This window comes from Cervus elaphus, chromosome 5 (assembly GCF_910594005.1).
Source record: "Cervus elaphus chromosome 5, mCerEla1.1, whole genome shotgun sequence".
Classification (NCBI taxonomy): Eukaryota; Metazoa; Chordata; class Mammalia; order Artiodactyla; family Cervidae; genus Cervus; species Cervus elaphus.
Window position 1 is genome coordinate 96,253,724 of NC_057819.1, and position 27,179 is coordinate 96,280,902.

At 57.2% G+C, this 27,179-nt stretch overlaps 1 protein-coding gene across 4 annotated transcripts; it reads right to left on the bottom strand.

Annotated features, from left to right (window-relative positions):
* Nucleotides 1-5,011: 5,011 nt before the first annotated feature.
* Nucleotides 5,012-26,247, bottom strand: CLUH (clustered mitochondria homolog). Of its 4 annotated transcripts, none has more exons than XM_043903398.1 (26): nucleotides 26,018-26,247; nucleotides 18,500-18,702; nucleotides 17,384-17,555; nucleotides 16,252-16,395; nucleotides 15,925-16,049; nucleotides 15,689-15,843; nucleotides 15,480-15,605; nucleotides 15,065-15,212; nucleotides 14,810-14,902; nucleotides 12,993-13,687; nucleotides 12,078-12,301; nucleotides 11,869-11,970; nucleotides 11,641-11,741; nucleotides 10,736-10,888; nucleotides 10,569-10,631; nucleotides 10,244-10,488; nucleotides 9,980-10,064; nucleotides 9,707-9,860; nucleotides 9,457-9,596; nucleotides 8,562-8,642; nucleotides 8,351-8,476; nucleotides 8,147-8,268; nucleotides 7,772-7,865; nucleotides 7,557-7,691; nucleotides 7,408-7,481; nucleotides 5,012-6,499 (listed from the first exon to the last, which is right to left on the bottom strand). In XM_043903398.1, exons 1-26 carry the CDS (start codon nucleotides 26,115-26,117, stop codon nucleotides 6,313-6,315), a joined length of 4,047 nt encoding a protein of 1,348 aa, XP_043759333.1. In that variant the 5' UTR covers nucleotides 26,118-26,247; the 3' UTR covers nucleotides 5,012-6,312. The 4 variants fall into 4 exon arrangements, with proteins under 4 accessions (XP_043759333.1, XP_043759332.1, XP_043759331.1 ...); XM_043903397.1 differs by having other exon boundaries at nucleotides 11,869-11,973; nucleotides 26,018-26,246; XM_043903396.1 differs by lacking the exon at nucleotides 26,018-26,247 and adding an exon at nucleotides 21,899-22,624.
* Nucleotides 26,248-27,179: the final 932 nt, after the last annotated feature.

Sequence of the window (27,179 nt, forward strand, 5' to 3'; positions counted from 1 at the left end):
AAGTGACTCTACTGCTTCTTGTCTTGCTAATGAGTGAGCCTTTTTATTCTGCCCAGTGGTCTTGGATTCTTGGAGATAGTTAAGTCGCTCAGTTGTGTCCACTCTTTGTGACCCCGTGGACTGAAGCACACCAGGCTTCCCTGTCCTTCACCATCTGGAGTTTATTCAAACTCCTGTCCATTGGTCAAAATGTACCAAGAATCCCCACCCTTTTCCCCTGATGCCCCATGGCTTTCTATGTGCTGTCTTTTCATCTCTGTACTACTGCCCAGCTAGCATCCATAGCGTCTTTAGGGCACCTGTGAGGTCTCAGCAAAGGACAAGTTGATGATGTAGTGGCTTCTTAACAGCCCATGCCTTTTAGGAAAGTGGCCTCTCTACCCCGGTGCCCCTCCAAATGAGAGGCTGGGCCAAGAGAACCAAGTAATTTGCTTGAAGAGAACAGTTTCCTGGGTCTTGCAGCTTTTCCATTTCGTCACAGGGCTCCTCTTTACCCCTAGTCTGAGGTTCAGATGATGAGCCTGACCACGTTCCCTCAGGGTGGAGTTCCAGCTTGAGTGTCACTATCCTGAGGTGCACTTAGCTGTTCAAAACCTACTGGTTTGTCACACACCAAGCTTCTTAACAAGACTGATGGTTGCATGTGTTCCTGATGCAGGATGAGGTCAGGAAGACTTGGTGGAGAACTGGTGCTGTATCCTGGGTGTGGCACCTCTGTCCCTGTTAGTCTGGTGAACCTTGTCTCGCGAGTAGATGGGCAGTTCTCCACTGCTGAGGAAACTGACTGTGTGCTCCCCATTCCAGCATCATTGTCATCTGGGACCTCATCAAAAATGCAAGTTCTCAGGCTCCAGCTTAGACCTACTATATCTAACACGGTGCACGGGTACATGCTTAGTTGCTTCAGTCATGTCTGACTCTCTAGACAGGCGTGGTGGTGTCTGTGTGTATGTGCTCAGTTGTGTCCAACTCTGCAACCCCATGGACTATATAGCCCGCCAGGCTCCTCTGTCCATGGGATTTTCCAAGCAAGATTAATGGAGTGGGTTGCCTATCCCCTCCAGGGGATCTTCCCAATCCAGGGATTGAACTCGTGTCTCTTGCATCTCCTGCATTGGCAGGCAGGTTCTTTACCACTGTGCCACCTGGGAAGCCAATGGACAGGTGAGATCCAGCAAATCTGTTGTAACAGACCATCCAGATGATTCTGATTCTGATAAGTTTGAGAACCACTGATCTAAATGGCTGAACTACATTTTCATTGAGAACATTTAGACAAAAGTCACTGTTCCATGGGCCCTCCAGCTGGGGTTTGAACTCAGACCTCTTTACTTTTTCACTGACAGTTTGACACATGGATTTGTTCCTTTGTATTTTTTTCTTCCCATTCCCACCTCCAGTTTATTATTTCTTATGTAAACACATGGGATAGTTACATTCCAGGAAAAAGGGCAAGGATTTTCTCTTACACCAAAGTAACTGCCTTTCCAAGATCTTGTATACATAAACCCAGAAAATGAAGGGGCTGAATGGACACACTTCATTTTTTTCCTCACCATATCAGAAACATAACTAAAAGTGAATTTTTGAGTGAATAAGTTCAACACTTTACTTTGCCATACTCACATTTAAAGGCTGCATTTTCCTGAAACTATTTAGACACATCATGCAGACATTCCTAGGAATGTTTTGAGATCACTAAGAATAATAACCATCACTTTGTCAAAACACTTTGTCATCATCCCCACTTCGTCACCAGTCCTCTGAATAGAAGTGACGATACCCCAAATTTGAATGCCGGTCAGGTGTCAACACTTCTCAACACACCCTCTTCCTCATATAGATCCCCCTGCTGGTGGATATTAGCACATTTTTACCTACAAGAAAACAGGCTCACTTAGGGTGAGGCCATACACGTGCCAAGGGTATGGAGCTAATTAAAGAGTGAACTAGCTCTTTCCCTTAACTGGTTCTGCTTATATTAAGCGTAAGCATCTAATACGTGTAAGGAGGGCCTTCTGAAATCTTTCAAACAAACATTCTTTAGCTTACTGTAAGTAATACAGGAAAGACCCTCATCCCACCCACCCCTGAGGCCCTCTCTGTCACCACAGCCAACTCCACTGCGGGGTGACCATTAGGAATGGGGTAGGTAGAGGCTGGGAGTGGGTAAGAACTGTTGCCCACACTCTCAACACAGAAAGGCTCCTCAGTCATTCTATCCGAAATGACTGTTCTTAGGGTAGTTGTGCCCTGAATGGCTTGCATCTCAGTGAGTTCTTTAGTCGGTGGATTTGCCTGTTTAATGTAGTTGTTTCCATTTGAGGAGGCCCCCTGGTCCTCTAGAAGGTGTCCTGATCATGCATGCCTTGTTTGATTGCTGGTGTTGACACTGGAAGTCGGGACCAGAAAATACTCAGGCCACATCAGGATACCTTATTCTCACCTTTAGGATGTGTAGGAATTACTCAACTAAGTCTACCAGTTCTCACAATATTCATGTTTAAAATGAAAATAATGCCACCAACAGGGGCTTAGTTTCCAAAATTTACAAACAGTTCATACAACTCAAATTACATAAAAACCAAACAACCCAATCAAAACAGGGGAATAAAAACTAAATAGACATTTTCCCACATACAGATGGCCAACAGGCACATGAAAAGATACTCAACAAAGCTAATAAGAAATGCAAATCAAAACTACAATGCAGTATCACTTCACACCGGTCAAAATGGCCATCATTAAAAGGATTACTGGGACCTTCCTGGTGGTACAGTGGTTAAGAATCCGCCTTGCAACAAAGGGGATGATGGTTCGATCCCTAGAAGGGGAACTAATATCCCAGATGCCGTGGGGCTACTAAGCCACAACTAGAAGGTCTGTGCGCCACAATGAAAGATCCCATGTGACATAGTGAAGATCCTGTGCTCTGCAACTAAGCCTGATGCAGCCAAGTAAATAAATAAAAAAAGATTAAAATAATAAATGTTGGAGAGGGCATGGAGAAAAGGAAAAACCCCCATAGTATTGGTGAGCATGTAAGTTGGTGCAGCTGGTATGGAAAACGGCAGAGTGGTTCCTTAAAAAGATAAAACAGCTGCCACATAAGCCAGCAAATACCATATACCTCTTACTTGTGGAATCTAAAATACAACACAAATGAACTTATTTACAAAACAGAAACTGACTCAGACTTAGAAAACAAAGGTTACCAAAGGGAAAGGGGGGGTGGGGTGGTGGGAGAGGAATAAATTAGGAGCTTGGGATTAGCAGATACAAACTACCACAAATAAAATACATAAACAACATGGTCCTATTGGCATCTTCTCGACCCAGCGATGGAACCCAGGTATCCTGCATTGCCAGCAGGTTCTTTACCATCAGAGCCACCAGGGAAGCCCCCATTGTGAGCACAGGGAACTATATATTCAATATCCTTAATAAACCATAAGGGCAAAGAATATGAAAAATAATACATAGATCTATCTATGCATAAGTCACTTTGCTCTACACCAGATAGACATTGTATTAATAAATCAACTATACTTCAACTGAAAAAAAACAAACAGGACTTCCCTGGTGATCTAGTGGTTAAGACTCCACACCTCCTCTGTAGAAAGCACCGGTTTGATCCCTGGAGGAGTTCTCCATGTAGTCTGGTGCGGCCAAAGATAACGGACTTTGGAGGGCAGGAGTGAGTGGAGACATGATACAACTTAATAACAATTCTTTTAAAACTATTTTTGAAGTTGCAAAAGTTAACACCATGTTAACTAAGAAATGCAACCAGGCAAGAAAAGAAGAGCAGAAAGTGCAAGGCCAGCCTGGGGGCCACAAGGAGGGGCAGGCGGGCGTAGTTGACAACACCTTCAACCTCATCTCCATGAACAGACCTGCATGCCAGTTCTCACCCTAACCCTTCCTGGATGCCACTGTTCACCCTTTCTCAAAAAATCACTGTCAACCAGTAGGAGAAAGGGTGGATTCCACACCTCTCTGTCCTGTATAAAACAGCCCCTTGTCATTTGTGTTCTCAAAGGTACTGGCCATCGCTAATAAGCTTAAGGGATCAACCATGAAAAATGGGCCTCTCAGGTGACTGGACAACAATAATTAAACCTGATCCCTTCTCAGCTTTTACAAGCTGATGCCCCCACGTTCACCTGCTGTGAGACACATGACTAGTGTTCACAGGATGAAGGCTACAAGAAGGGGCGCATGTTTAGAACACAACCAGGAGACTGTAAAGGGGTGGGAAGCGGGAGGGAGGGAGCATCGCTAAGCAGCGCTTAGGAGGAAATCTCATGGATGTCCTCCAGCTGGCTCAAGAAAACTAACAGACATCCGGACCGGAATTTTTGTTTCCATAATGTCACATACAAAGCAGTCTCCACGTATTCAAAGAGGCATTCGAGTTCCACATGAGGCTGCGCGCCTGTCTGCTCAGAACTACGGCTGTAGATATCTAGAGACAGGTCTCCCCACAACCCTTCCCTCCTCTTCACAGGTCCTGTCCCTCAAGCCCACCTAGGTCCGGCTCTGCTCCCCCCAGGACATTAGATCTAAAGGGCCTACATAGGATGGCAAACTTCAGACATCCCTCTACTCCAGTCCTCTGGGGTTGGCGCCCAGTCCTCCTGACAAGCGCAGGGACAAGGGTGATGCCCAGTTAGGTGTGCAACAGCCTATCAGGGCCTGGGGCCTCACCTGGAAACGCCCCTCACCCCAGCCAGCACCACAGAGTTCTTTAGAGGAGACAGTCTCCTTGTTGCCTTTCTGATGTTCATCCATGTGCCCTTGCCATAGGTCTAGTCACCAGCAGACTGGCAAGCCCCAGCTGGGCGCCTGTGGCTCTGTCCACCCCCTTCCTCCAACTTAAGTGACATTATAAGGAAAACCCTGAATTTGACCTAAAGAGCTTTCAACTCTTTTTACTAGGTACTGCTTCTGGCAATAATCTTCACCATCGAACAAGACTGGTACAGAACACGCAGGAGAGGCTGGGACAGCAGGTTTCAAAAACTCACTTTATTCCAATGTGAAATGAAGACGTGATGGTTTAAAAACAAGAAAAAGTTCTTGATCAGCCGTGGGGATGCCTCGCTTGCTAGCTCTCACCCACTCCCTTTGAAACAAGGTGTTCGGACAGACCATTCCCATAAGCAGCTCCCCACCAAGCCACCAAGCAAAGGCCCCAGCGCGGGGACAGCTCCCTCCAGTTCAGAAGGACAGCCGTCTCCCCCAGCCAGCCGAGAAGCAGCACAGGCCAGCGGCAGAGGGGGAGCTGGGGCCCATGGGGGCCGCAGCCTTCAGCAGGGCCCTCCCTGCCACCCCCAGGGCTCCTCTCTGTCAAAGGTGCCAGTGTGGCCGAGGTCCAGGTAAGGAGCTAGGCTCCACCACCAAGTAATCACTCCTGTATTTGTAACTCTTCCCCCAGGATCCATGATTCAGCCCTAATTCCCCTAGCCCCCCACCCCCACCCCCACTGTGCGTTAGGCAGCTGAGGTTCAACAGGGAGAATACATTCAGACTAGACCCCAAGGTTAGCCCCAGCTGGGGTGCAGGGAGCGGGAGGCAGCACCTCCTGCTGTGGCCGGGGGCCGACAAGCCAGGGCTGGGCACAGGGGTGTCTGGGGAACTGCCCCTGCCCACCCCTTTCCCCACCCCCAGCACAGCCAGGCCAGGCCCCAACCACGATCAGTAAAGCTGCTGCGGCCCTCACCCCGCCATGAAGCTAAAGTGCTCCCCAGGCCTCCAGCCCTGCCACAGAGCTCAGGCCGCCCCCTCAATCCCGGGACGCAGGAAAGCGCCCCTCTTTTTGGCTTCGGACCTGGACTTTGAGCCGCATCGGCCCCAGGGGCAGTGGCAGAAGCAGCAGCCTTAATGTCACACGTACAAATGACCTGAGAAAGCCCATCCGCGCATCACGCACTGGGGACCGGCTCGGGGCTATGTACAAGTCAGAAAGGACGGGTCAGGGCACTCGCGGGCACGGACGTACTCGCACACACCTGCTCGAGGACGGGGACCCGCAGAGGCACCTGTCCCCCAGCTGGGAACTGATGCCCACACACTCCGCTCGCATGTCTTCCATGAAGCCTCTGCAGCGTGTATTCGTTGAACCAGTGCAAGAACATCTCGGGGTTCAGGCAGGCCTGGGTCCCAGGAGGATGCTGGGGGTGGGGATGGGGTTGGAAACGTGGAGGAAGAGGGACTTGACTCCTCTCCTGATGTGCAGGGCGTGCCACCTTCTCCTGGAGTCCGGATCACTGGGGGCAGCTGACTGACTGTCCGTCTGTCTCTCCCTTTCTACCCCTGCAAGCTTGGGGAGGAAGGGTCCTTGGCAGCTGGGGGCTGGGCGGCCGCATCCTCTGAGGCCCCCGCGGGCTCCGGCTCAGTGGCCATGGGCTCCTCGGCCTTATCCCTGTTCCTGCTGGCCTCCTGGAGCTGCTGCCGCCGCGCCACTTCAGCTTTCAGATTCTCCAAGTCTTTTTGGCTGAGTAAAAGGATGGGGCGGAAGGTGGGCATCAGGGTGGGCCTGGGCCCTCCCTCCGTCACCTTCCTGGCTTTGCTTCAACTTAGGACAAGATTAGGCTCTGCACTTTCTGCAGTGAAAGTAAGAACTCCACACACCTGCCAGCCTCCAGCGAAGGCCTGGCTCCCATCCAGCCTTCACACCCAGCCTAAACCCTGTGCACTCTGGCCGCTCCCATCGCCGATCACACCCAGAACACAGCTGCAATGTGGAGCAGGTCTGCTGTAAATGCCCTAAAGCTGACCAGACCAAACCCAGGCCCCATACAGGTGAGAGGGAGATGGGACAAGGGGCTTTCGAGGGCAGGGTTGTTGCTGCTTGTGTAAGAGCTGCACAGGGACCCCTCCAGGGCTCAGCGCTGAGGCACGTCCCTACTGACAGAGCAGCAGCTCAGAGAAAGAATGAAGTTGCTCTTTGCATGCCTGCTGAGTAGCTTCAGTGGTGGCCAACTCTGCAACCCTATGAACTGTAGCCCCCCAGGTTCCTCTGTCCATGGGATTCTCCAGGTAAGAACACTGGAGTGGGTTTCCATGCCCTTCTCCAGGAGATCTTCCCAACCCAGGGACTGAACCAGCATTTCTTTAAAGTCTCCTGCATTAGCAGGTGGGTTCTTTACCATTAGCTCTTTACATACTGACATGAGATGATCGCCAAGATTGATTAAGTGCAGGAGAAAAATACCTATGTGCCAGGTTTGCTACAATTTTGTGCCTTAAGGGGGGAAAAAAGATGACAGATCTGTGTTTGCGACATAATGCAGAGTATTTCTGGAAGGAGTCACTGAGGGCTATACTTCTCAGTATGAGCCACCTCAATCCTGTAGTTAACAAACCAAGAAAGTAATGGCCAACGTCCAAATGGGGCCTCACCTGAGAGGAATGAAGAGGATGCCGTTGATGACGTTCAGCTGCTCCAAGACGCTGGCCATGCTGGGGGCTGTGAACTGAGGGGCGCGGGGAGCATGAGCCACCGAGGCCGGGGAGTGGGGGAGCCCACCCAGCCCCACTCGGAGACCCACCTTGAGGGGCGGGATGTTGGCGCTGGAGCCGTTGCGGTAGATCTCGTTCATGGTGCGCTGCAGGGCCACGGCCTGCTGGGTCAGGCACTTGAGGTACTCGGAGCTCTCCTTGGTCTTCTCGTGGTCCTCGCCAAGCTGCGAGGGGCGGGCGGGAAGAGATGAGGGCCGCCCTCAGCCCCGCCCCCGACCCCGCCTCACGCCCGGCCCTGGCCCACCTGCGTCTTGTAGATGGTGTAGCCTTCCTTCTCGTGCTGCAGCGCGGAGCGGAACTCGGCTTTGCTCTCATAGACCCGGGCGACCAGGTGGTGGCTGCAGGGCGGCAGGGCGCAGGGTGGGGGCGAGGGAGGGACGTGAACGGGCCGGTGGGCACTGATGGGGGCGTGTGCGGGCTGCTCGAGATCCCACTCCGGGACCTCTCCAGGGGTAAGAGCCACGTCCAGGGCTCAGAGAAGAGATGGAAGGTGAGAGAAAGTTCCTCAGGAGTCAGATGGATGGCAGAGTGCTGCATCCCGCGCCCGCCCTCGATTCAAGTGCTTTCTGGGACCCTGTGGCCCGGGGTCTCCCTGCCCCCTGACCCAGCACAGCCTCACCTGAGGGCCACCTTGAGGGACTTGGGCCCGTGGTACTTGGTGCTGACGGCCAGCGCATTCTCCAGGAAGCGCAGCGATAGGTCATACTCCATCACTCCGTGCAGCACCAGCCCGATGTTGTTCTGGGGGCAGTCGGGAGGGCCCTGGTCAGCTCCCACTCCCCTGGGATGGAGGCTAGTCCCGCTGCCCCTCCCCAGCACTCACGTCCAGCAGCGCCATCTCAGGGTGGTCCTCCCCGAACACGAGCAGTGTGAGGTAGCGGGCGCGGTACAGCAGGCTCAAGGCGGTGGACAGCTGGCTACTGGCGAAACAGTAGAGCGCCAGGTGCATCTGCCGGGGCAGAGCAGTCGGGTCACGGCGGCCGCCGGCCCCGCCCCCCGCGCCGGCCCCGCCCCCGCCCCCGGCGGCGACTCACGTATTCCTGGATGGTGTTGGGGTGCTCGATGCCCATCACTCGCTCGCTCATTAGCACGGCCTTCTGCTGATTACTGAGGGCCTGGGAGAGGTGGGGGGCTGTCATCCCCAGGTGGCACCGCCCCACACCCCGTCTGTCTGTCTGTCTCGCCCATGAGCCTCCTCGGCAGCTCAGGCCTCTTCATCTCTGCCTGCAATTTCTATTTTTACTTTGCACCAAGGAGGCAAAGAAGTGGTCAAAATCCAGCTGCTGTGACCAGGGAAGTCTACACCCCACCCCGAGGCTGCTTCACATTTTAAAACACTTGTCTTAGTCTATGCAAACATATGCATACAAATCTAAAGTTACTAAAAATAAAATATTCATACTAAGACAAGGAGGCATATACAGGTGAAAAAAAAACAAGGAGTCCTATGGCTGGAGACGAGTGGAGCACCTGCAGTGTGCCCGCACCGGAGGCAGCCTCAAACCCCGGGGCTAACAAGGCAGGTGAACACGACCAGGCCCCAGGACAGTACAGCCAACAGCACAGTCCCTGAGCGGCTTCCAGGGCGCTTACAAGGTACTGAGTGAGAATGTGCCCCTTGCTTGTCCCTGTGAAGGGAAGCAAGGCCCTGGCATCACTCCCACTGTGTCCACGGGCACCGCAGCTCTCCGCAGGACACAGTTGTTGGGGCAGGCGGAACTGGGGGGTGGGGGAGGGATGTACAGGCAGAGCAAGCAAATCCCAGGGTTTCCACCTGCTCCTCCTGGGGGGGCCCGGAGGTAAGCAGCATTTCTGGGATGACAGGGCTCCACTTCCACCTGCCTGGACCCCCTCATCCTGCTGGGCCAGGAGGATGAGAACACAACCCGGGGCCCAGCTGACCACCCCCCAGAAGGTGCACAAGCCCACCTCGGCGTAGTCGCCCATGATGTAGTGGAGGCGGGCAAGCAGGCGCAGGCAGGCACAGATTTCCACGTGCATGGCCCCGTACACGTTGTTAAACAGGTTCAGGGCCTCATTGATAAGCTCACAGCCCTCCTTTAGGAAGCCTGCAGGGCACCCGGGGGCGGAAGGTCAGGGCTGGCCTGGGTTTGAGCTGGGGGGGCCCTCTCCACCCCCCCCCGACCCCCACCCCCTGCCGGCCGCACCTGGCACGCACCCTGCTGTACTTTGGCCTGCCCGCTCTGAAAGAAGTGGAAGGCGTCCGAGGCCTTGGGGTTGACGTGCTTGACCACGGGGAAGATGTTGAGCACGTCCTCCTCCGTGAAGGCGGGTTTGTGGCGGCTGTCGAAGCTGTATTCCTTCAGCAGGATCTGGGGGCCCCGCCCGACACCCACAGGGAGCCTCAGCCCAGGCTCACGTGGCCAGCACTGCCCCACCAGCTTCACCCGAGGCCCCGGGGACCCTGCAGGATGCTCCAAACCCGGCCCACCTGGATGCCAGTTTTCAGGGAGATCTCCCGCAGCAGCGTGATCTTCTGCAGCCCATAGGTCTCCACAGCCTGGTCCACTGTCTCACTGGGGAGGAGCGGAGGGTGGGCCCGAGCAGCCCAGCACCCGTCTGCCCGCCTCCACCCGAGCCCCTAGGCACTGGGCCCCCTCTCCCAATTCCCCAAGCAAGTGGTCTCCCGCAGCTGCCCCTTTCTCTTCTCCCATTCCTCCGCCGGAGACCTGTAGTGCCACACCCGCTCACGTACCACTCGAGGCTGAAGTCAAAGTAGTTCTTGGCCTCCTGGCAGATGTTCTTCCAAAGCTCCTGGGGGGTCATGACGGCCCAGGCTGTGTTATCTGCTGCCCCTGGAGGCCGGTTTCGCCTCCTCCTGTTCCTCTTCTTGGAGATGAGCTCGTCGGCGGGCAGGTGGGCCACGGGGTTGGGGTAGGAGCTCAGGAAGCAGTTCAGGAAGTGGCTGATGGCGGCTGAGAGCCCCGAGAGCTCGACCCCCTGCAAGGGAGGTGTGACCACTGTCATCACCCGGGCTCCCCGGACACCTCCCTGAGCCGGGCTGGGGGGAGCAGCAGTACCTGTAGGTACGTCTTGAAGATGTGCTTGGCAGAGCGGGTGATGAGCTCTCCGATGCCAATTTTCTGCATGGGTTCAAAGAAAAAGGGGGGTGTCTGGGTTGGGCTCCAGGCCTCCAGCCCAGCCCCCTGCCCCCCTCTGTCTCTCAGCCGCCCCGGGCAGCACTCACGTAGATGTGGTCCAGCTGGTCGCGGGCCGGGCTCCGCATCACCAGGTCCAGCACCTTGCCCAGGTAGCGCATGTTGATGCCACGCTGGCGCATCACCTCGGCCAGCGTGGCCCCGTCCATGGGCAGCACCGCGTGGTCTGTGAAGTCCTTTACCTGCGGGCTGCAGCAGGTCAGGCCCCCCCAGCCCAGGCCCTCCACCTCCTCCTGCCCTGGGTCTTCCCATGGGGGCTCCTGCTATTCTGGGGCCCTGAGAAAGGAAGGGACTAAGACTCCCTGCTCCCAGTCAGGGAGAGGAAAGGAGAGAAAGGATGCAAGCAGTAAGGATGTGAGCTCTCATCCCCGGCCTTCTGCTCAGGCCACTGTCACCCCTGTGACTGCTGGGACCACCAGCGGGGAGCAGCAATGAGGGGGCAGCAAGGCTCCCCTGTGATGGCACGGGAAGGAGCAGGGTCACGAGCCTTGCCTCGTGAGCCCTGGAGCAGTGGGCACGGCAGGCTCAGCTCAGAGATCGGGGGACAAGCACAACACCTGAGTTCAGGGCTGCCTCGGCGGGGAGCAAGCCCTCTGGACACACACAGGGACTCCGAACCAAGCTTGTTGGGGGGTGGGGGCGGGTAAAGATGCTCCCACGCCCTGTCTGCCATCCCCTCACATGGGGACACTGGAGGACCAGACCCCCGCTGCCAGCCCCCAAGGGAGGGCACCCAGGGCACAACTGATGCCTGCCTTGGCCCCTTTGTGTCACTGGCCCTCTGCTGGGAACGAGAACTGTCTGCCTCGCAGGTCAGGAGGTGTAGGTCACTCCTGCAAAGGCTCCATGAGCTCCCAGAGGCGAATGAGGCCCCAGAGCCTGTGACCCCCGCCGCCCCCGCCCCCGGTGCCCCCCTGCCCCACCCCACCCTCACCAAGCCAGGTATCTGGCAGGAGAGCAGGAAGGCAGCAGCGTCTTTCAGCAGCTGCTTCTGGTCCCGAACCTCCTCCTGGCAGGACTCGGGGAAGCGCACTCCTGCAGGCGGGGAGAGCAAGGAGGTGTGAGCCAGCAGAAGAGAGGCAGGCACCACACAGACAGACAGACAGCAGCACTCAGGGAGGCAAGTAGGCCCCCAGCACCGGGGTCCCTGAGGACCACTCACCCGGCGAGAAGATGTCAGGGTTGAAGCGGACGTCGAAGGCCGTGCTACTGATGGAACCCACCGCCTTGCATGCGTTGCGGATCACCTCCCGACTCCGAGGGTCTGCTGTGAAGACAAAGCCTGTTAGGGGCTGCTCTGCCTCCCCCATGGATGGGGGCTGGGTAGCAGCCTGAGCCTCCCTTGGCCTGGGGCTCCCCCAGCAGCCCCACCTGTCCCGTCGTCCGAGGCAATGGTCTCCGCCAGCTCCTTGACCTTGGCCAGGCCACTAGCACTGCTGCCCTCCTCCTCGCCTCCCGCCTCGGGGGCTGGAGGGTCTTCAGGCTTGGACTCCGAGGATGGGGCGTCGCCGTTCTCCAGTGACGTGGGGCTCTCCATCTTGCTGGCCTTCTGCTGCATCAGCTGTAGGGCTGCCAGCTTCATGAAGAGCAGATACCTGGGGTACAGTGGGTGGGGTGGAGCAGGGGATGGGAGAGGAGCGTCTAGGAGCTTCCTGCTGGCTGTGGGAGGACCTGAGCCAGGCCCCAGCTCCTGCCCTGCTGGGGTTAAGGATGTTGGTGCCAGGGACACGTCCTGTCCTGTCCAAGGAGCAAGTGTCCACGCATACGTGCCAGCCCAGCCATTCTACCAGGTTTCGGCAGGTCACAGCAAAAATAGGGATCTTCCTAGATAGGAAGACAGTTGGGTGTGTATGTGGGGGTGGGGGGCTGGCTCACCACGCAGGCCAGGGCTCCTGAGCACACCAGGGACCCCACTAGCATTTTGAGAGGGAGAGTTATTCCTGGCATGGGACATTTTTGACGGGCTGACCCCTAAGCACTGACTGCCAACAGCAGGGACCCCACCTGTATTCCCCCACCCCAGGGCCATGGCACTGGGAGGTTCGAAAACTCCTAAGCAGATGTCCACATGCTTCTCGAGGAAACAGCACCACTTCAGTAGAAAGCCACCAGTCTCGCTAGTTTCTCATCTACATGAAGCTCTTGGGTGTCTGTGTGGGGGAGCTGGATGCCACAGTGATGGGCCCAGAGATCATTCCTCTTCACTTCCCAAAGCCTCCCCCGGCTGGGGTCAGACGCCACCACCGCCCTCCCTGCCCGAGGCTGCAGCCGCCGGCCCGGCCCCACCTGTGTTCCACGAAGGCGTCCACCAGCTCCTGGCGCAGACAGCACAGCTTGTGGCGGTGTGCGCGGGGGAAGCCGGCGCGGGTGCACTCCTCCGGCAGCGCCTCGCCCGGCACGGGCAGGAAGTTGAGGTCGGGGGGGAAGGTGCGCAGCAGGTCCAGGATGTAGTGGCGCCCGTCGTTGCCGATGATGCCCTTGCACTCCACGGAGGAGCAGAGCTCCACCTCCTCGTCCCGGTCGTTGAGCACCCGGTGCCTCAGGATCTTGAGGGGCCGGCTCGTGCGCTCCAGCAGCTCCAGGTACCGCGGGTGCGACACCACCGTCTTGCCGAAGTCAATGGAGCCGTAGATGACACTCTGCTCCTGGTCCCGCTCCAGGATGCCGGGGATGATGGACTGGGCTGTGACCCGGTAGCCGCGGTAATCCACCACCACCGTGCCCAGCGTGTATAGCCCCTCCACGTCCACCGCGTTGTACGTGCGCACGCCGTTCAGGTCGTTGGTGGGCGCCACGTAGGCCGCCACGTCCCCGCCGAAGTCCTTGTAGTGGTCGCGAACATCGAAGCCCAGGCTGAAGAAGATGTTGTTCCAGATGAACATCTGCATCTTGGTCTCCTCGCTGGGGTTGATGGCCATCACGTTGCCGTCGATGACCGCCATGGCGCCCCGCGTGGCTGCCGCCGTGAAGTCACTGTGCACCTGGGGGTCGGAGGTCAGAGGGTGAGGGAGCCGTTGTGCGTTCATCTCGCCTGGCCAAGCTCACCCGGGGTTGGCGGAGGTAAGCGGGACGAAGTTTTCTCAGGCTTGGAAAAGCGCCAGAAACCCCAGCTCGGAAAAAATGTAACATTTATGACTTCCCTGATGGCTCAGCTGGTAAAGAATCCGCCTGCAATGCAGGAGACCTGGGTTCGATCCCCGGGTTGGGAAGATCCCCTGAAGAAGGAAAGTTACCCACTCCAGTATTCCGGCCTGGAGAATTCCATGGGCTGTACAGAGTTGGGCATGACTGAGCGACTTTCACTTTGATCAAATACTCGGAGAGACAGCAGAGCTCAGTGATTACAGGGGGCAGGAGGACTTGCGTGGGTCTGGGACCCACCAACTATGTGCCAGGTGATCTCTGCTGGATCACCTGTCACATCCTTCTTCATGTCTATAGATGACATAAAAGTATCAACCTTCAGGGGCCTTCCCTGGTGGTCCAGTGGTTAAGAGTCCACGCTTCCACTCCAGGGAGCATGGGTTCCATTCCTGGTCGGAGAACTCAGATCCCATACGCCTAGCAGTGCAGCCAAAAAAAAGCCATCGTCCTTTATAAGGTGTCCGGGAAATTACAAGCCTACACGGCACCTGGCCCAGCTTCTGGCAAAGTGAGCACCCAGAACATTTATATTTCTTTACCATTATCATCTCTAGTAAAATTATGGGAGACTTTAAAGCTTTTTCCCCACCCCACCCCCCCTGAAAGTACTGCTTTTTCCTCATCTCTGTCAGCAAAAGCACTGAGAACATCACAGGAAGACACGTGTGCCCAGGTCCCCAAATGGCTGTGTTGGGAGTAAAGTGGGCATCACTTAGCCCATCCTGGAGGTGGCTCCCTGCCCCCAACCCCCACCCCCAGACTCTAAATCTCAGAGAGGCCAGAAAAAGGAGCTGGGGTTGTCTGCTGGGAGGCAGAAAGTGGCAGAATGACCTGGAAGGTCTCTGAAGGCCCTTATCCACAGAAGCCCTGATCCAGCTTCCCTCTTAACCACAGAAAACCAGTGGGGAGGTGGCAGGAGGGCCTGAGGCTGCTGGTCAGGTCTCAGGGGCCACGGGCACCTTGAATATGGCTCTTTCTCGCAGCAGTCGCTCAGGCAGGTTTTTCCGAGGCAGCTCCCGTGTGGTCTGCAGCTCCTCGTTCCAGTCCCGGGTCTGCAGAGGGACCAGGAGGGACAGGCCAGCTCAGCCTGAGCCCCCACCACCTGCGGGGGGCAGTCCTGCCCCCTGCCACCCTGTGCAGCCCCACAGGCACCGAGAACCCAGCCTGGGCCCCACAGGGGAAGGGACAGAGGAGTCGGGGATGGCCGCAGGCACCTGTCCGGGAATGTGCTCCTCGTAGCCCAGCCGGGAGGTGTAGGCATCCTCCGCCCGCACGCAGTCCATGGCGTGCTCCGCCTGGGGCGCTGTCCAGCTATACACCTGGAATGGGGTGGCGATCCTCTCGAAGGGGTGGCGCTGGACCCTGCAGCAAGCAGAGGGGACATGGGGTGGCGCAATGAGCCCAGAGCTCTGCCCTGGGCCCCTTCTTCGAGGCCGCACCATCTCCTCACTAAGGCTCTGTCCCTGGAGAGTCCAGCAGGGGCGCACAGCCACCTGTCCCAGGACTGCTGCCTCGGGTGGGAGGCTCTGAAATGCTGGGGGCCCAGCTTCTTAGGGCAGAAGTGCTAGATTCCAGGCCGTCCAGGTCACCCACCCTGGGAGATGAGGGACCGACAGGCCGAGGCACTACCTTTTCTTCTGCAGGGCAGCAAAGTTTTTTTTGAAGGTTGGGCTGATCTGGTTGAGCAGCTCCACCAGGGAATGGCTGAGGAAGCGGGGGCTGGCAGGCTTGGGGTTGAAGTGGTACGCCGTGGACCTGCAGAGAGAGGGTGATCACTGTGCCACGTGCCCCCCAGGCGGCTGCCCACAGACTCCCCATGGGCTTGCACAGGTACTCACTGGTTCAGGTAAAATCCCCGGGTGGAAGCCGTGATGCTGACTTGCCGGTCCTCAGCTGTGATCACGAACAGGTACATGAGGTCCCCGTGCATCCTGCGGTTCCCAGGGGGCGGGTTCCAGCCGCTCATGGTGAGCACCTTCAGGCACTGCAGGGGCTGCGGCAATGGCTGAGCGTGAGCAGGCCATGCTTCCTGGTGGGTGGTCCCCTGCCCCCATCCCCAGAGACCAGCTCCCACCTTCCAGTCCCGGTTCTGGGGCTGCAGAGGACACAACGGCCGCTCCCGGCTCCCAGGAAGGATGTATTCGGGCGGTGTGCAGTCGATGGGGTCCATCTCCAAGCCCTTCTTCCGCTTCCCGCTGTCTGAGGGACCCGAGGCTGGTGGTCAGCACACAACGGCCCAGGGGGGCCAACACCCTCCCCAGCTCAAGTGGCCCGGGCCTGGGTGCCTCCGGCCCCACCTCCCTCCGGTGGGAAGGCTGAGGCCCCCAGCCCCCTTCACCCACCCTAATTCAACTTGCTCCCAGCCCCTCTGCCCAACCGCCATCCCCAACGCCTCCTGCACCTCCCAGGTCGCCATCGGTAAAGACGCTCAGGAAGGACAAGGAGTTGCAGTCAACCCCATTGAAGGCATCGGAGGGGTCCAGGCTCTTGAGCAGGTCTCGAACGTGGCGCACGTGGATGCGGGCTTCTCGCACTGTGTACGGCTCTGTCAGGAGGCGGAGGGGCAGGGCGTTACCAGGGCAACAGCCTCCCCAGCAGAGAGCAGTCGGCCTGAGCACAAGCAGGGGTAGCATTGATTTTCAATTTTAGGCTTTCACTTGCAGATTCCCTTTTGAACACCTAGGCTGGAAATCTGCTTTCCACACACATATCTGTCTATCAGCAGGGATCCTTGTTTGCAAAGAACCTTCTGCCAAAGGGCACAAGAAGTACCTCTGGAAGTGCACACAGGCCACGGTAGCCCACAGAAGCCCCAATTCTCTGTCCACAAGTGTCACCGTGGCTAGGTTGTCCCCACAGGCTCAGTCCAGTTCTCCCGGTGCAGCCCTCCCCCAGGGCAGCCAGAGGATTTACAGGACTCAACCTTGCTCCCCAACTCACGTTTCAGGAAATCATAATGAAGGCTCTTCAGAGACAGGTGGGAGGACCCGTAATTGGATAAGTCTGGGCACAGCCGAGTTACTTTTCCCCCACATTCGAACTTTGGGTGACATGCCTGGAACCTCTGTGCCACTTTCCCCAGGTAACCCAAGTTTACGGGATCTTTTCTTTTTTATTTTAACAAATAGACCAGCCTCATCATGCCAGCTGATTGCTCCACATGGGGCCTGACTTTCCTACTCACGAACCATGAAACTTCAGTTTCCTTAAGAGACTGAACTTTTATCGCTATAAAATTTGTATGGGCAGATTTCAAGCACTTGCTTGCTACTGTTTTTTTGTTTTTTTTTAAATCATGACTCTGATATTTAACCCCTGAAGCTGGAGGGTGTGCCGGAGAGGACCAGAGAAGCAGACCTCTGCTCCTGTCCTGTCGCCACAAGTCCAACACTGCCCCAAGCCTCTACATGCTCATCCATGACACAGAGATACCAAGATGCCAGCGGGAGGGGCGGGATGGGGAGAGTGCCACCTGGCCCCGCCTCCTCGTGTCCCGTCCCCTCCTTGGGGAGCTGCTTGACTTCCAGACAAACCTTCCACCACGCGTAGCACCGAGCCCTCCTGCAGCCCCTCCACACTGCGCAGCTCTGAGAAGTGGTCCAGCATGTTGCCGTCCAGGTGCAATGAGAAGCAGGTGCGGTGACATGTGTCTTCACGGTCCATGAGCACCTGGTGGATCTCCTGCACCATCTCCTGGGGGGATACCTGCCAGGGAGAAGGCCCCCACCACCCTGGTGAAAACATACCGGTTTTCCCAGCCCAAAGTCCCAGCCCAAAGGGTCCCTAAAATCAATGCTTCAAATACCGTTTTCCCCTTTGTGGCTTTTATTTTAAAGTCCAGGCCCTGCCCCTAAGTACTGTGCCCACCTGCACCTGTGTGCGTGTGTGCAGGGTGTACATACATGTGCAGGACAGAGCCTGGACTCATTACCCACAGGCTTCAACTATTCCTGCAGACTCTGAACAGAGCAGAGGTGTAAGAACAAGGAAAGGAAAACAGCCACCTTGCCTCCTCCCTATGACTTCCCCTTTCAGGAAGGTATAGCCTGGGGCTCAAGCCTGTGGGTCTAGAAGATGCAAGAGGCCTCATCTGGTTCCCCAATGAGTCAGTTTGCAAGACTTCTGGGGAGGCTCTGCTCTTGGAGACGCCCAATACCTCTCTCCTCCCAAAGTAAAAGTGTTCGTTGCTCAGCTGTGTCTGACTCTTTGCAACCGCATGGACTGTAGCCCTCCAGGGTCCTCTGTCCATGGAATTCTCCAGGCAAAAATAATGGAGTGGACAACCATTCCCTTCTCCAGGGGATCAAACCAGGGTCTCTTGCATTGCAGGCAGATTTAACCCTGAACCACCAGGGAAACCTCTCCTCTTCTCAAGCAGATAGTCAAACTCCAGCCAGAGAGTTGACGTACCCAAGGCTGGGGAGCCCTGGGACCCCAGCACTACCCAGCCACTGTATCCCTCCCTAGACATGGCTGGCAGTTCCAGCTGGGATCTAGCCCCTAGCAGTGGGGTGACAGTTTGAACCTGGACTCCCATGTCTACCACGTGAGTGACCTTGGAAGGCAGAGGACCCTCAGTTTCCTGCCTGTGACCCCATCCTCATCCCCCCTCACAGGCCCCGGCCCCCAGCACCCCTCCGCTATCTTACCTGGAGGGAGAAGGGCTCGATCCCAGGAGCTAGGATCTTCACTGAAAAGCCTGTGTCCTGAATGACGATGACTTCCTGTCCGGTGGTCTCCTCTCCTGGCTCGTTCTCATCGAGCCCGTTTTCCCGGGGCGGTTCCGCAGCCCCTTCTTCCTTCTTCAGGCTCTCTGGGCAGTCCCCATTCAACAGCATGACTGAAGGCAGCTCTGCAGGGGACAAGGGGGCTGAGTCAGATGGGCCTTGCTGGTGAGGTCGGCGTCCAGCCAGAGTGGGCACCGCCCTACAGAATGGTGTCTGCCTGTCCGCCCCAGACCTGGCCCTGTGCCAGGCCCACCATACCCCAGGCACACCACTCCTCCCGGCAACCCCTCTCTGGCCACCTGCAGGCTCCTGCCTGTGCCCTCCACAACCCGGGCACTTGCTTCCCATCTCTCCTCAGGACCCCCGTCTGGCATCCATGTAATTAGGCCCCCCAGTCGACTCTCCCAGAGTTACCAATGCAAGTGGCTTCAACAACCCTCCCCACATTCACTCCCCCCTCTTCCCTGATGGACACTCTGGTCCCTTCCTGTCCAGCTCGACTTCTCCTGCAGTCCCGCTGTGGGTGTCCCGGGCCCCAGCTACTCCTCATCTCCATCTCACCCTTATCTGTGCTTCCAAATGCCCTCCCACCTCACGGCTCATGTGACCCATCCAGGCTTCCATCCAGGTTTTCAATGTGTGGCCATCCCCAAGGCCTCGCCAGACTCATCTCATCAGTGTGGAACTTACCATCTTCCACAAACCAGCCCCTGCTCTGCAAATGCCCCCCACCACGCTCCAGCCTAATCGCAGGGACTTCCCTGGTCATGCAGTGGATAAGAATCCGCCTGCCAATGCAGGCAACACGGGTTCGACCCCTGGTCTCGGAAGATTCCACACGCTGCGGAACAGCTAAGCCCGTGTTCCACAACACTGAGGCCGTGAGCTGCAGCTACTGAAGTTTGTGCGTCTAGAGCCTGTGCTCCACTAACAAGAGAAGCTAACACAGTGAGAAGCCCGTGCAACACAATGAAGAGTAGCCCCTGCCTATAAGATAAAGCCTGCTACATATTATGTCAGATAAAGCCTGCGAGCAGCAATGAAGACCCAGTGCAATAAAAAAAAATTTTTTTTTAAACCCTTAACACTGAAAGTCAACTGTACTTAAAAAACAAAAACAAAAACACCTCGTATATGTACTAGTCCTAACTATGTGTGTATATGCACATTTACATCTTTGCCAGTGGAAAGACTAAAAGACCCAGGATTCAGTGGCTTTCCTTGAGCAGGATTAAGTGATTTAACCTTTTCCTTATAAGTCTGTACTTTCCTTACTGTGTGACACAACTGCTTAACTAGTGTTTATTTTAGGGTATGATTTAGAAAAAAAAACGTATGAGGAGCTTTTTGAGAAAACTAGGACCCTGAGACTGTAGGGAGCAAATTCTCCAAGCAACTTTGTAAACTGTTCATATTTTATATTCGAAATCAACTAGTAATCTTCATTTTCATGGTATGACTATATCCTTAGATGAGTAGCTTAAATGTGATCCAAAGACAACACTTGTGCTTCCACGAATGAAATTCTGGTCACTAGAGATAATCGCTTTTTGAAATAAAGTGCTTTTTAAGTTGATGTTAAATGTGACCATAGTAAAAACATAAAATGTTTCAATTAATGGTAAACCTGCATAATTAATGGTTAATATGAGTAAATGAAAACCCACAGAATCAAATAAACACAGCCATTTTGATGCTTTCAAAAACAATAAAAAGGTACCACTTAGAATGTCCTAACACTCTCCACTGTTTACAGGATCCAAACGTCTTGGGTGTAAAGTCCCTCTCAGCTCCTGCGTTCTCCATCAAGGTACAGCTACCCCAAACTACTCAGGAATCTCAGAACAGGCCACACATCTTGCCTCCTACCTGTGCTTTGGTGTGCTGCCCCATACATGCCACTCCGTCTGGCAGGCTCCTACTCATCCATCAAGGCCCAGGTGAAATAAACCTCCTTCCTGGAAGTCCGACCAGTGACTCCTGACAACAGTGTCCCACGGCACTTGGGGTGGCTGTTCACACTAGCAGCTCTGTCTCCCTCCTCCTTTCCTGCCCTCTCAACAGAAAGGCACTGAACTAATGAATTAATTACTGTAAAAGCCTAACATCTGTGACTAGCAATGGACTCACATGTGGGGAGAAGAGGAGCAGGTGACCACACCTTCCATTTCTCCCCCAGGAACTAGGGGGAACAGAGGAGACCCCCCACCCGGACCCTGGGGAGCAGAGAAGGAACTCACAGAAGCCCTCCAGCACAACAGAGGCCTGCCTGGGTGCCCCGTCAGCCCGCGGGGCCTTCCCTCCCGGGTCCACCTTGCAGCCACACTGGCCCCGCGCTTATCTCTGAGCTCCAGATAGACCTGTTCCCCTGGGTCTGCTCCGGACCCCAGCGATCCCCTCTGGACTCCACCTCCTCATCCCTACCCTGCCGTGAGGAGCAGGGATGGGGCACATCTCCACAGAGCTGTGTGGGCTCTACCCAGACCCACCAGCACCTCGGGAAAGGGTAGAAAGTCCAGATAAGCTTGGCACACAAGGGCACACGAGGTGGGGGTGGGGGGGGGGTGCTGACGTGGAGAAAAGCCACTCCCTCTTACCGCGTCCCCTCAACTTAGTGATAAACAGAACCGCCAGGCACTCAGATACAGTCCCATCCTCCTCCCCCAAAGAACCACAAGAACCTCTCCTCTGAGTGAACCCACAGCCCCAGGCACGGTGACTCCCAGCACCCGGAAAGTGAGCAGCCAGCCCGGAAGGGAGAACCTGGCCACCTCTGTGACAATGCAGACAGAACAGGGGGGTGGGAGATGGGTGGTGGTTGGTCAGTTTTCAAAATGCAGCAAGAGACGTGACAGGCTTGAGGCGGCCTTCCCCCCACTGAGTCCCTGAGAAAGGCTGTGCTGGCTGACAGCCTTCAGGATGAGGGGGCCCCCAGCCCAGCATGGCACAGCCGCTTCGAGGTCTGAGACCCCAAAAGTGGGAAGGCAGAGACCTGGGCCCAGACAGGCATCCTGTGCTCTCTGAGTCCGGGTCGGGAGGACAGAGGAGGGCCAGGGCTGTCATAGCTCCCACTCCCCTTCCCTGGCCCAGGGACCCTGCCCAGGAGGCAGGCGCCATACACCAGGTTGCCCCCCAGGGGGCACGCAATGCCCTACCAGATTTCAAAGGCATGTGGCTGGTTTCCAGGGGCCTCCACTCCCCTAAGGACAGCCCGTCCTGCCCTTCCTCTTTCCTCCAAAGGACCCTGAGGGTCTCCCTATAGCCGGATCAAGGCCCAGTGACCTCCCCACAAGAGACTGGCTCACTGCCCCCACAGCCCACCTGGTGTGGTCGGCCGCCGCCCCCTCCTGGGTTCTGGACTCACGGGACCTCCATGGCAGCGAGGCCCCCCGCTCTGCGGCTCAGGCCCGGCACTGCCCGTGTCCCTCGTTCGGGGCTGTGCCTCCAGCCTGGCCCCCATGCAGCTGGTCAGCCCTGGGCTGGAGCTCTGGTTGGCTTCGGGTTTCAGCGGGGCCAGGCCTGCCGGGGCGGCCCTGGGAAGGGCACACTCCCCCTGCCTTGCATCCTGCTCAAGGTCGGCCAGAAGGACGGCTGTGGGCCAAGAGGCCCTGGAGGCTCCAGGACCCCGGGTAAAGCTGCCACCAGGGCTCAGGCCTGCTTTCCTGGATCCCCCCCAAAGGGGGTCACTGCTGGTGAAGCAGTTTGTGGGGCGGGAGAACCCAGCGTCTGGGCTACCTGGGACCCTCCAGATCGAGGGCCCTGGTGACTGGCTGGCAGGAGTAGGGCCCAGCAAGGGGGTCCTCTCCTCTGCCCCAACCCCAGTGGGGGTGGGCAGGACTGCTTCTGCCAGCTGCCGGCAACAGCTGGCGCAGACCCGGGCCCAGGCCATGAGGTAGCCGCCCCCTGTCCACTGGCAGCCGCTGAGTACCCTGCCTGCCTCCTCCCGGGTCAAGTGACCGGCGGGGGCCTCTGGCTCACGCTGCCCCCTGCAGGTGACCTGGCAGCTCTCCCCTTCCTGAGAGACACCCGTTCTGGGGGGAGGGCCGAGGGGCCCCCAGACTCCCAGAGGACAACTGCACCGGGGCCCGGCCTCCAGCTCCACCAAGGAGCTGGCAGGCTCCGAATTCCCTTCCCAGCAGCCCCTGCGCTGCCGGGAGAAAACCAAGTCTCTCCCCTGGGGAAAACAGAGCTGGCAGCAAGAGACCGAAGGCCGTGCGGCGGTGGAGAAGGAACATGCCCAGCCTCGCCAGGGCGCCTTCCCAGGGCCTCTGACTTGTTGCCAGGGCCCAGGCAGGGCTGCTCCGGCATCCATACTAACCAGGGTGGGGGCGGGGAGCCAGGCCTCTTCGGGCCCCTTCCCTCCCCTCCAGTCCTGTCCAGACAGCCCTGAAGGGCTGGCACGCAGCAGGCCCCCAGATCGCTGCAGCCCCCACCAAGGGTTTCTGGCTCGCACACCCTGAGCGGAAGGTACAGAGCGCCAGGCAGGGCCCCTCTGCTCCCACTACCCTCCCCAAACACGCCCTAACCCTCTGGAGAGGAGGGCGGGGTGGGGCAGCCTGGCAATGACCCCTGAGGAGCTGCTTCCACCACCCCCATCCTGGTTACCACAGAGCCAAGGCTCACTCTAGGCCCGGTTCACAGCAGGTCCCTCCATCAGCTCGACCAGCCCATCTCACCTGAGGATAAACTGAGACTCCAGAATGTTGAGTGAGAGCAGGCTGCCCAAGGTTGCAGAGGCAACAGGCAGCCAGGTCAGGTCAAGAAAAGACCAGGTCTGTCAGCTGTCCAAGCCCAGCCCTGAGCGCCACCCCCTGGGCTGTAGCACCCACCAGGTTAACAGGATCCCCTTCCTCCATCCATAGCCAAGCCTCCACACCCATGTCCTCTTACCCCAGGGGGACACCCCTGAGGATGTGGGCTGTAGGGAAGGAGAAGAGTGATCCTCTGCAGAAGGGGAAGGGGTTGCATGGCACACCCCCCACCCCAAGTCTTCACTGGCCAGACCAGAATGAAGACATAAAGCACAGCCCTGCCCCAGCCTGGAAGAAAACGGATCCAATGGGCAGCAGAGAGGAGTTAGAAAAGAAATGTAAGCCATCCCAAGTGGCCCCTGTGTGCATTCTCCAGCCTGGCATGGCCTCACTCGGTAGACTGTGCCAGGGCCAGGCCCCGCCCCAGTCAAAACCTCCGCAGGTGAGGCTCTGGGCAGGAAGTAAGGCCTCATAAGGGATCATTCCATCCCAGGAACCTGGGGCTTCAAGAGAAAGGGGTGGGGGCAGGCAGTCTAAGGAGGGCCCCAAGGAAGTAGGCATCTGCTTGCCTCCTTCCCATCCCCACCCAGGTCAGAATCAGGTCTGCAGGGCCTGGGAAGGATCTAGTGTTCCATGAGCTACTCTGCTCAGGCCCACCCAAAAGAAGAGCTCTGGGGGGTACCATCCAGTAGCTCCTGTAAGCCCCCAAGCTCCTCTCCAGTCTGCCAGCCCCCTGCCTCTCCACTCCCGGCCTTGACTCCAAGCAATCCTCCCCTAGGAAGAAGGAACTGGACACACCACCATGAACTTGAAAAACCTGCCTGTTCTCTTAACCCCTAAAAGCAGCTTTATTCCCAAGAAGGCAAATGACCCTTGGTCCCCCCTGCTCCCTCCACAAAAGGCCTCAATCACTTCCTCAAGGAGGCTAAAGAGTCTTCCAGAGCTGGGTTCTGAGGTCAGAAACCTGGATGAGGGTCTGTTGGGAAGAGTCTCCATAAAAGCCCCATCCTCCTTTGAATAAATTCAGGCTGGCTGGAATTCAAGTTCTGGCTCTATACAAGCTTCCCAGAGGGTTCGAGAGCCCATGTTCCACCTGCTAGTAGGCTTCCAGTTTCCCCCAAATGAACAGCTAGCTGGATGTGCCCCTGACCCAGGTTGCCCCAAACAGAGTCCCTCAGAGAAATTCTCCAACTCTCCTCTCTCCCGAACCCTGAGTTCTCAGCATCCCAGCCCAGCCCACATGCCTCTCCCAGCCTCCTCTGGGACAGGCTAAGGCAGCCTTGGCAATCTGGCCAGGAGATGGAAATCCAAATGCTAAATGGCTGTGTGACCTTGGGCAAGTCGCTTCATCTCTTCGGGTCTCTCTGCTGGAAAGGAAATCAGCTTGCTCTTATCTAGCCTGCTCCACTGATTCAGACAGAGCCTCACTGGGGTGAAGCCTGGCAGGTTGGAGTCATCAGCATTTGTCACTGTGCCCAAACCTTGGCCTTCTTCAGGCAATCAGCAAGGCTGCCACAGTACCTATGCCCCACCACCAACGAACCTGGCTGTGGCCCGTTACAGGGCCAGAGAGCCCATCTAGCCCTGCTCTGATCCTGACTCACTGAAGCTGGGGAGGGAGTTGAAGATGACAAGTGTCTTTTGAGGAGAGTTGTGGGAGCGGAGGAAGGCAAGGTTAGTTCCGTACTCCCACGGCCACCCAGGGCAGAGAGGAACATATCCCAGCCCTGAGGCTCTAAGAAAGATTTGAAGAAGACAGCCCAGGGGCTGGGAAGGGGCTCCCGGACCTCAGGGCTGCAGTCAAAGATGTGATGGAAGGAACAGAGGAAGCCCGGGAGAGAGGCAGTCCCCACCAGAAAAAACTGCAGCCACTCCCAAAGTCAATGCCACACAGTCCCCACGGGGAAGAGCTGGGAGATCAACTCCATGCTGACGACCTTTGCCTTAAAAACAGCAACTCTGGGCTGACCCACTTTTCGCAATAAGACGGGTTAATGATCAAGTTCTGGCACAAACACTACCTCCTGCCAAGGAGCTTGGCTTTGCCCCCATATATAGGTAGACATCCCCCGCTCCAAGTCTGCCCACCAGGCTGACATCTAACAGGGCGGAGATCAGAGTCTGCATAACAGGGGTTAAAGCCTTGCCTCTGGGAATGAACCACAGAAAGCCCCTCTCAAAACACACACCCTCAACTTGAGATCTTCCCACAGACCAAGCGTGAGAAGTCCCAAGCTATGCCGAACTCGCAAGGCTGCAGCCGGGTGCACAGGGAACGCTAGGGATCCTGACGGCAAGGGGGTGCTAGACGGAGCAAGTGTCAAGTGACCCCAGTCGGGGGAGTTCCCCAAGCCCAGGCGAGTAGGGGGTGGGGCCGCCGAGTCCACCGATCTGCGGAGCCGGCGCACCCCGAAACCGCGTGTGCGCGCACGTGTCCCCGCGATCTGGCACGCGTGTGTTCGCCGCCGCTGCCCTCCCCGGGATCCCACGTGTGTGAAGTCCGGGCCGCAGCCGGGGGCGACAGTGAAGGTGACCTTCAGGGCGGGGGCGCCCGGTGGAGGGCTCGGCGAGATGCGCCCGGTCAGGCGCGGAGAAAAGGCGGCGGTCCCCGCGCCACCCCAAACCCACCCGCGCACTCGGCCCGGTCCAGCCTCCCGCCCGGCTGCCCCTTGGCCCCGGCCCCACTCACCCGCCGCTCCTGGCCGCCCCTTGCCACCGGCCTGCGAGCTGGGCTCCCGAGCGCTGTCCGCCGGGGCTGCCGCCGGCAACTCGTCCGTTTTGATGACCATGGCGGCGGGAGCCGGCGTTCGCCTCGGCTATCCGCGCCGCCCGCCGCGCCACTAACCCAAGTGCCCTGCGCGCCGCTGCCGCTGCGGGAAGGACGGAGTCACCGGCCCACGTGGTGCGCGCTGTAGCCTTTGACCCCACCGCCGCTTCTCTGCCCCGCCCTCGCGCCCGGCCCGGCCCACGAAGGCCCGCGAGGGACAAAATATGCCACGCCTCGTTCTCTGTGTACCAACGCCGTGACTTTCTGGAACGCCTTAAAGGGAACGCGCCCTGGCTTTGGCGAGAAATAGGCTTCGGGAGCCCTCGAGGGGCGGGGCTACGGAGAGGCGTCCTTGCGGTTCGCCGCCCGTCGGGCGGGCGCCTTGACCTTGGGTGGAGACTAGTCTAGGACTGCTATTGCATACTGTCTCCTCCCCCAATGGTTTCCTGTTGCAAGTCTGCCAAATGACCACGCGGTCTGTAATCTGCAGTGGTAACCTGACCCTCAGCGACCCCTCACCGAGCCTCCCGTAGTCCCTTGAAGGGGTGGGATTGGGGTACCCAAGGTTTCTGGAGGAGGGCGTGGAAGGTAGCCTAAGGCATGGTGACAAAAGGCAAGGTGTTAGGTGGCTAACTGAAGTGTCAGGGCCCACGGAACTTTGTGCTGAGCCACAACGGCTCAGGAGCCTGGACGCCCCCCCTCCCTCCACCAGACGAGTCCTCACATCTGGGCTGGTACTCATCCCCAGTTTTGAGTGGAGGAAGCTAAGATCAAGGTCACACGGAGAGAAAGACTAGCTGGGCTAGGCTAAATCCACAGCCTGGACATTTTACAGTCGTTCATGTTTTCAGATGTTTGCAGCCTCGTGGGGACTGAGAAGTTAGGTCAAAGAATGCTGCCCAGTGACATTTTACCAGGTCTTGCCAGTGAGTTGAAGTTCTTCAAGTAGAAAGTGGAAGGGTCTTCCTTGCACAGGGCCAGGAAGCCATGGGGGAAGACTTTAAGACATATTCCAGAACTAATGGGAATTGGGAAACTGCAGCTGCAGAGGTGGGCTCGGGCAGGCCTAGGGCCTCATAAAAAT